This window comes from Urocampus carinirostris, chromosome 5, assembly GCF_059441175.1.
Source record: "Urocampus carinirostris isolate Australia breed hairy pipefish chromosome 5, RoL_Ucar_1.0, whole genome shotgun sequence".
NCBI lineage: Eukaryota > Metazoa > Chordata > Actinopteri > Syngnathiformes > Syngnathidae > Urocampus > Urocampus carinirostris.
The window spans coordinates 29,828,263-29,838,276 of NC_142353.1; the positions used below are offsets into that span (position 1 = coordinate 29,828,263).

Consider the following 10,014-nt stretch of genomic DNA (forward strand, 5'->3'; position numbering starts at 1 on the left):
CTCTACTCCAACATGTCTGTTACCGAGACTAAAAATAGTGTGATCGAGACAAGTCCTAATGCCTTTTCATGTGTCATCATCCGCTGCGATCGGGGACTGATTCCCATTGCATTCAATACGGTACATGTGTGAACAACCATACATGTCCCTAGCGCCCTGGGGGTTAGGATTCAATGCTACTACTATTGCTGGTTCAGTCCCCGTTGCCACCATTGTTATCAAATTGTGGTCAGCAATAACATTTTTTTTCAATTATTGCACAAATATGGTATCACATTTCACAAAAAAGGCGCACAAGTTTATAAGGCGCACTTGGCCAATTTCGTAATTTTGGGTGCGCCGTACGTATAGTCCGAAAAACACGTTACCTAAATGCATGTCATTGTTTTCTTGTCTTGCCATTATTTTTTTATACTGACCATGTTATTTCCTACACCAAAACCCAGAAAAATCACCACAAGTACAAGTTATACAACACATTTACCAGACCGTATAATATTTTCAAATCAAAACAGCAGTGATCAAGTTTGACAATGCTGGACTCTCAGTTCCATTTGCATTCAGCCTGCAGCAAAATAGCAACAAAAAATGTTCAAAATCTCACTGGCTGCCACAGCCTTTTAGCTATGTTGCTCCAATCACAGATGATATATCCACTGACTGAGCATCAACAATATTTAAAGCTCAAGTCGCCACAAGTGAGGTTGAGTCTCGGCATTAAAATACTGAGCAGTCACTTTAGGTTTAGACTGATATAATGGTGAAGGTATTCTGGTAGTAAGTGCATTCAGTATGTTTACATATGTTTACAAGGGAATTGTCATATTAAGATGAGAAGATTTTTTTAAAGCTACGTAAATGTGCACAGAAATTAGAATACCCTAATTACGGAAAGGATACGTTGTGGACGATCGTTCGTGAGTTGAATTTGTTCGCAAGTTGCTAGGCGACTTCCTCCTCCGTGGTAGAAAGTGGCCGAAAAAAAGCGATCCAACCATTTTCTCAACCGCATCAAGCTTTCTTATTCCACTTTCATTTCAAATGAAACGGCTTGCCTCTTCTTTACACTTTACACCAACCATATTGAATGGATGCAAGAGATAGTAAACAATAAAAATGTCTTAGTTCTTAGTGCGCTGGAGATACAGTATAGAATGTTTACACACGAAATAGGAAGGGTAAGCTGATTTCTTCTTCTGGGTGGAAACTGGGTGGAAGCTGGGTGAGCTTTCACAGCGCCACACGCCGGTAGCAGCGGAAAGAAGAATTACAGTACTGTCCTGTATTTGGAAAAAGGTGTACAATACAAAATCTAACTGTCCAAGTATTTTTCAACATCCCGAAAAAAATCTTTGTATGTATTTTTGTAACTCGAATGTTCGTAAGTAGGGGAGAGTCTGTATTCTCTTATTTGGTCCCCATAAAACGTGATCAATGAGGAATTAAGGTTCTGTCGTTTTGAGTGCTCAGCAAACAGTGCAAATCAAGCAATCATCCATTCGCCTTGTATTAAACTCCTGCTTTACCAACTGTTGAGGGAAACACTGCACTCAGTATGTCACAATTAAACTCTGCAGCACATACAGCATAACTGAAGACAGCAGATCGATATATAATAGAGTGTGCATGACTTCCAAAGGTTATAAGGTGGTTCCTGAGAGATGAGCGCACACAGCCAATAAATAAGCTCAAAGAGAGTGTATGCTTATAAACTAGAGCCCCCCCAAAACACATTGATGGTTGGGTGCGCGAAATACAGGGAATCAATACCTTATCCCACCCTAACTGTACTACTCAAGCTTCAATTTATAGTTCAGTCTTGCAATTCAGCTTTACTTAAACGTCCACATACTGCATTCTTATCAGCTTTTCAATACAAACATCTCTCACATTTTGCAGTAATCTTGTTTATTTTTGTTGAATTTAGCCAAATGCTGCTCATGATAAGTAATGTGAGAAAAACTCCAATACTGTAGTATGGCATAAAACAAGACCAATTGGGGGCATTCTTTTTGGTATCTTACCTTCATCACTGCTGGTAATTATCGTAAAACTAAAATCGGATACGACTTCAAGAGTCCTCGGCTCTTGTAGAATCATCCATATTGGTGTTGTGGTATGCTGGGTGCACGACAGGAGAACCTTGCACGGAATCATCAACACAGCCCAAAAAATCAGCAGCAGCGGACCTGATAACATTAATAGGGAATCCTCTCACCCTGTCCACCACTTCGTTGACCTGTTCTCTAGGAGACAAAACAGGTCTTTTAAAAAGAAGACAGAAAGGCTCAGAGACAGTTTTATTCATTCTTTTTTGTTATATGTTACTGCTAATGTGGTTGTACTATTTTTCAAGGCACTATTTCCTGAAGCATTTACTACTTGGGCCAGTCTCCAAGCAATACTTCTGTCTAACTTTACTCATATTCTTCTTTATTTTCATTTTATCACATGTATACCCTGAATGTACAGCCTTTATGCTCCGGCATATGTGCTGCAAAGTACATTTGAAGTCCATACCAAATAGCAGACTTGGAATCGGCTTCAAAAGGCAGGAAGAGTCAACATAAAGCAGACGTAGTGTTAAAGTGGTTAGGGTTAGATTAGAAATCCTTCTGAGACAGTCTACATTTCTCAAATACAGTAGCTAACACAAAGCAGATGTTGACAGAAAGACCGGAAGTAGCGGATATTTGCATCGGGTGATGAACAGCTGAATTTTGACCTACTTCTCATCCTTTGAGGAATACAGTTTTTTTCTCTAATGTTAGCAAATGTAAATATACACACACACATGCTTCAAGTCCTTCGGGCATTCCCAAAACCATTAAAAAGGAGACTATAAAAACTGCTGAGAACCATTAAAACGGAAAGAAATTATAAGCATATAATTAAAAATAAAGCATTATTACTTCTGTTGCTAGCATCCCAGCACAATTATACGAGCAAACCATTTAGGAATATTAAGCACAAGATGTAAATGAAGTACGCAGTTCTGCCAATCCACAGCTGGACACCAAAAACGCCCATGCCCCTGTAGGCACGGGGGAAAAAAAATTCTAAATGCTATACTGTAGTAGGGCAGAGTAGAACAAATTGCCAAAGCAATTAACATTTGTTTAACGACATGCACAATGCAGTGGAGCTCTTTGAGTGTAATTAAAGTGAAAGAGTCACCAAGCAGAGCTAAATGTACTAATGTGACTTCAAAATAAAATAAAATACTGTGCCAAATTAGTTAGTTCAACATGAGCGAGACCTCCAGTCATTACAGTTTAAATCCTCATCTTTGGGGGAAATACTGAATGTTTTCACTAAATAGTAGAGAAAATATCCTTTTTCCCCAAAATGTATATTGTTGACAACTAAAAAGAGAAAGCTTTTTCAAATGAAAGATTTGTAAGAACCACTGTAAATCTATGATTGGTCAATACTAAAGCTCACTGTGATGTGATCTACAGTTAACAGATTTTTACCGCTGAACTCATAGTTCTCAAAATATAAATTAGAACGCCTTGTCTATGCTAAGTTCTTATCCAAAAGGTGTATGTATATACAGTGGAACCTCGGTTTTCGAACGCCTCTGAGTTGGAACAAATCGGAGTCCGACAAAAAATTGGGAAATTCTTGCTTCGCTGTTCGGTCAAAAAATCAGAGTTCGAACGCCGGTAATGCGTGAGTGAGTACGCTAGGGTGCGATGCTGAGCGGCGTACGGGTGTAGATGGCTCTTTTCGTGACCAACTGTTGCTTCGTTTTGCTTTCGCTTTTAATATAGGTGTACGAAGTGTTTAGCCCCTAATTAAGCCTCCGATGAAGGTCGGTGCAAGCAGCATAGTTGCTACAGGTGAAAAAAGAAAAGTAGTGCGTACAACTTTTGCATTTAAGAAAGAAATAATAGCAAAATATGAAGGAGGTGTGTGAGTGTCTGATCTTGCTAGGGAATACACCACTGTCCACCTGCTCCTTCTGCTGACCACCACAAAGGTAAGAAATCCTATTTATTATTCTTTATCCTTTTTTTTAATTTTTACACATTCATGTTAGCGTAATCTTTTGTACGGAAGATTACGATAACGCGAACGTACGATTAGCCTGGGTTAGCTTTATGTTTACGTTGAGCATTCAAAGTAAACATTCAGGGTGTTGGAACGGAGCCCAACTTTCAGGGTGTTGGGACGGAGCTCCCTTTCCAATGAACCGCTCACCACTTATTGTGGAGACCCGGGTGCTAAATGACTTGTAAACGACCTGATTTTTTTATTTTGACACGTTCATGTTAGCGTAATCTTTCGTACGGAGGATTACGATAACGCGAACGTACGATTAGCCTGGGTTAGCTTTATTTTTACTTTGAACATTCAAGGTAAACATTCAGGGTGTTGGAACGGAGCCCAACTTTCAGGTTGTTGGAACGGGGCCCCCTTTCCAATGAACTGCTCACCACTTGTTGTGGAGACCCGGGTGCTAAATGACTTGTAAACGACCTGATTTTTTTATTTTTACACGTTCATGTTAGCGTAACCTTTCGTACGGAAGATTACGATAACGCGGACGTACGATTAGCCTGGGTTAGCTTTATGTTTACGTTAAACATTCAAGGTAAACATTCAGGGTGTTGGAACGGATTTAAACGATTTACATTATTTTTAATGGGAAAAATTATTTCGGTGATCAAACAAATCGGTTTTCGAACAGGGTTCTGGAACGGATTATGGTCGAGAACCGAGGTTTCACTGTATTGGTTAAGTGAAAAACCACTTTGTGCTTGGTGAATCGTCACTGTATTTTAATGTTGTTTATTATCGTGAATTTTGGCATTTGAGTACAGGCCTTGGTATTGTATTTAACAAAGAAGGAAAAAAAAAGATCTTCATTTAGCACTTTACAAATAAATATAGAAGTCCTCAAAACAGAATTTCAACCATTTTGTGGTGGTGGGTTGTTCCTGTGTGTTAATGTTGATTATTGTGAATATAGGCAATTAAAAGGATAGTGGGATGTTTCGACGTGTTCGAAGGGATGGGCAAGGCACCCGTGTGATGCGGCAGGGGTAAACCAGTGAAAGCTGTTGGGCCCTGCTGTTGAACAGAAGAGTGTGTTGTGTCACCCTGACCCGAGTGACATGGCCGCTTTCTCGTGTCCCATTTCATCTGGAGGGACGAAAACATAACCAACTTGGGTCCCGAGGTGCTTAACTTGTTTGGGTGTTTGGGCATTTGGGTTGGCCATGGTCCCAAAATATGTTTGTGTGTGTTTTTTGCTACTTTTTCTCTTTTTTTTTTTTTTTTTTTTTGTGTATGTGTTTGTCTTGCTGTTGGTCACCCCTCTCAAGGGATATGACCAGGGTAGATAGATGGATAAATTTGGTACTGTATTGAGTATAAAATTTGGACAGACGGATCTGTTTATCTTTCACTTTTCAACCAAATATAAACGTCTTCCGGCCCTCCTTTAGACGTCTTTTAACCAGTTTGTGCTGTGCGTAGTTATTGTAATATAATGTTGTTCATTGGAGTGAATTTGAGTACAATATATTAGTACTGTATGTAGGAGCCAAAATGTATGTACAGTATGTCATTAAATGGTTATTTTTGGTTATTCCATGGGGTGGTGCACATTAACTTGTATGTGTATAAAGGTATGAACGCGTCTGTTATCAAGCAGAGGTGGGTAGAGTAGCCAAAAATTGTACTCAAGTAAAAGTACTGTGACTTCAGAATAATATTACTCAAGTAAAAGTAGTCATCCAAATACTTACTTGAATAAAACTAAAAAAGTACTTGGAGAAAAAAATTACTCAAGTACTGAGTAACTGTAGCAACGTCATATTCATTGTTTTTTTTTTAAAACAACCAATCAGATCATCAAATTATCAAAGTCCACCCAATCAACAAAAAAATACATTAAATCTAAAACTAGTTCCTCCTCTTCAGTGTTTTCATTGTCGGTATTGCTTTTGTGGAGGGCATTCATTAAGTAACGACTTTAATGTTGCCTAATGTAGCAGAGTAAAAGTACCGTTATTTTCTTCACAAATTTACTTAAGTAAAAGTAAAAGTATAGGGATTTAAAAATACCCCTAGAAGTACAAAATTTCCCAAAACTTACTCAAGTAAATGTAACGGAGTTAATGTACTACCCACCTCTGTTGTCAAGATAGGTATCTGACCCGGAAGGACATAAAGTTTTGACCGCTAGGCTATGCGAAACTACGCTAAGTATTTTTGTCCCTTTTTGCCCGTATTTCTTTTGTAATCAGTGTGTATTGGACAGAGTAAGTACTGCACAGGGAAGATTGCGTGTGTGTGTATTGGGTGGGGGTCATTACTTCTAGATCACTTGATGACAACGATAAGTATTCCTAGTCACTTCAGGTAACATCTAGCCAAACGGTCAGGAACCCATGGCTCGTATGCCATATATGACTCGTTTCATGAGTGCTCCAGGCTCAGAGATCAAAGCTTAAAATCTTGGGATTCAAGCTATGATGACTATTTCAAATTGGACACATTTTGACTATAAAAAAAAAAATAAAGCCGGCATAACTCACCAATTACGTCCCCTGGCCGTCTTGATATTTGTTAATGTAACCCAAAAATGGCTTGGTTACAGCTGGGACAAACCAGAGAATTCAACCGTAATTAATATTTACTCCAAAACAAACGATAATGCCGACAGATAAAAAGAAATCATCCAAAAGCATGTCTCCTTGAATTGATGTTTCTTCAACTAATACAAATATTTCGCTCCAAAACTCCTCATTTAAAATTATTGAAAATTATTCTCAGCATGGTAGCTAGCCTCTGATCTTTAGATTGACACCCTTCTCAGCAAATAGCAGCATTTCCCCCCCACAGTCCACAGCCCGCATTAGACTATATACATGTATAACCTTTTTGCCATGCATATTCAAATCAGAGTCAAAATTAAACATACACAAAGCAAATTGTGATTAATTTTACACACCATTTTTACGCACCATGTTTACGCACAAGTGTGCACAATCATTGATTTAACTTCTGGAAAGAAGTCAAACATTTACAACTATTTCACAATCTCTAAAATATCGGCTAAAATAAAATACCAATGTGTAAAGGTTTTAGTGTTGTAAACTGGTCGTCTCCAAATGGCATACCTGTCAACCTGTATGTTTCTGCCTTACAATGTACGTTTATTATGCATTTTAAGACGTGTGTGACGTACAAGAAAATCTGTACGGAAAAACGCAAATTTGTCAATTATGGGTAACACCCGGTAAACACAGACTATCACGAAAGTCTAATGAGTTTTCCGCGGTAGCCTCTGTCTCAGTATGGTTTTTTTTCGTTGCAAACGAAGCGAGCGGTTTGATGCTACTGTGCGCATGCGTCTGCCGCCTGGGGATTTCCCATCATAAATCATTCAGAAAAAAAAATGGTCTAAGATTATTTTGTATTTTGTAGGGAAAATACAACAGTTTGTACGGGCATGGACCACTGGAGGTTGACAGGTACCTGTAAGTTTTTGTGATTAACAGGTATGCAGGTATCAAATGGCCACTTTTGGAAACGCCTAAACCTACCCTTACAAAAATGTGTAAAATACAATGTTACATAAGTTTTCAGATTTTGATCAGATTTGACAAGGTACAAAGTAAGGCTTCACGCCATTGTCTCCCAGTTTTGATGCCCATGCTACACTCATCTGTAGGCATGTGATTCTAAAAAGAAATTCAATCGAGAACAAAAAGATTCTATTTCTGTGATTATTTCAGTATGCGACAAAACGTCAATGTTACACTTCAAAAGAGACCAAAACCATCCATATTCTTTAAATGGTTTAAGAAAATCATTCAATTTACTTTGGGTACGACTTGGATTTTAAGCTAATTGTACAGTCACATTAAGGGGCAGGGTTGGGTAGGATTACTTAATCTGGATTACTTTCAATTACTTTTGGATTACTCCAATAACAAATATGCTAATAAAAGACAAAAGAAACTAAATATGAATAAAATTATGACTCACAACACGTGGTAAGCTTTCTCTCCTGGCTTTGATATCTTTGATCTCCGGCAAAACTAACATCAAATGCAACAGAAACAAAATGAAAATAAATGCAAACAGCTTGCCAACATCATTTTTGCCGTTCCATGTATTCCGTTACTCCCCAAGCCTGCACAAAATTTAGTCATTTTATTCATATTTAGTTTCTTTTGTCTTTTATTAGCATATTTGGTATTGGAGTAATCGAAAAGTAATTGAAAGTAATCCAGTTAAAGTAACTTTACCCAACCCTGTTAAGGGGTTACTGTCGTTCATTATCGTGCATTTGGACAGTTGAGCACTTTAGTTGGTACTGTACATTGCATACAATTGGATAAACAAAAGGATACATTATAAATCTGACTTCAAGTGGAACGTTACCGAATGAAAACGTTTGTTTAAAAAAATATCATTTGATTCTATGAAAGCAGAACCCTGCGCCGATTTTTGCTTACCTGTGATGTATTCACGTAAAGACTTTTTCTGAACTTCCCTCGCCGTATCTCCATTTCAAGAGCAGAGCCGCGGGCGACCGTAGCTCTGGTAGTTTGATTCCGACAAAACATACTTGCTGGTACCCTCGCACACGCTGACTCTCTTGGGGTACTCCTCCGCGAACCGCCGGTAGCCCGTCAAGAGTTCAACCCCAAAACCCGGGACGCCGAATTCGGATCCCGTTGGTGTCCCCCGCAGCTCGGGGAGCGAGATCGTCGAACCGAGAAAGCTTTTTCTCAAAAAGGGAAAGTTGAAAGAGGAGTAAATTGTCTTACTCTAGGAAAATTTTCACTCCGTGTTTTGTGCTGTGCTCTCTGTAGTTGCGGTCACCGTAAAGTCAAGTACCGGAGAGCTAAAGTTGGCCCTGCCCCGTTCACGCAACACTTCCACCGTTAATGTGAAACTCGCCTGCCCTTTAAATTCAAAGAGAAAGCCTACGTTAAAAATTATAATGGAATCAACATAAATTACTCTTACTTTTACAAAAATGATTTTAAGAAAAACTACTTCAAAATTTACTTTAAACCAGGGGTCTTAAACCCACGGCCCGGGGGCCAATTGTGGCCCTGAGTATGATACTGTTCTTTCAAACCCACACCTTATTCATACCTGTCAACCTGTACGTTTTTGCCGTACAAAGTATGTTTATTATGCATTTGAAGACGTGTACGACGTACAAGTAAATCTGTACGGAATAACGCAAATTTGTCAATTATGGGTACACACCGACTATGACGAAACGGCAAACTAATCAAGTCCTCTATAGTAGCCTCTATCTCGGTATGTTTTTTTTTTCCGTTGCAAACGAAGTGAGCGGTTTGATGCTACTGTGCGCATGCGTCTGCCGCCTGGGGATTTCCCATCATGCATCATTCCGTGGTAGTTGTATAGTGAAAGGAAGTATGTCTCTTTTTAGCATTAAAGAAAGCCGGCTCTCAAACGGCTCACTTGCTTTGAGGCATTATATTACGAATTATTATATTGTATAAAGAAGTTAAGAAAAAAGGAAGTATAAAAGGAAAAATAAGACAGGTTTGTGGTTATCCCTTTAATCAGTATATTACCAACAATAATTTAATGCAGAAAATGAATTCATAATTTGAATAAGAAAATTCTACTTAATTATATTTGCATGTATTTTTTCCTTCTACAGTGAACGTCCAAGATACTTAATTTTTGAACTTTTTTTATAATAAACCTCATTAATGTCGGGGAACTCAGTATCTCACAACAAAATGTTAATTAACAATATAGATGATATATGAAATGAAATGATCTGCATTTATATAGCGCTTGTCAAGTCGAGACTTCCCAAAGCGCTTCTATAACAAAACACATGTACAATATAACATGTTAAACTACATAAATGAACACGGTTAAAAAATATATAGTGTATGATTATTTTGTATGGGAACATACGACAGTTTGTAAGGGCATGGAACCCTGGAGCTTGACAGGTATGCTTATTAAAGGGAGTCCCAAATTCTAAAACAT

At 38.4% G+C, this 10,014-nt stretch overlaps 1 protein-coding gene across 1 annotated transcript in view; it reads right to left on the reverse strand.

Moving 5' to 3' along the window:
* rtkna (rhotekin a) overlaps positions 1–8,892 on the reverse strand; it is a 124,796-nt gene extending 115,904 nt beyond the window's left edge. Inside the window, exon 1 of the mRNA XM_088336410.1 lies at positions 8,481–8,892. Coding sequence (XP_088192536.1) covers positions 8,481–8,591 — 111 coding nt within the window. The 5' untranslated portion in view covers positions 8,592–8,892. The remainder of the gene's footprint in view (positions 1–8,480) is intronic.
* Positions 8,893–10,014: the final 1,122 nt, after the last annotated feature.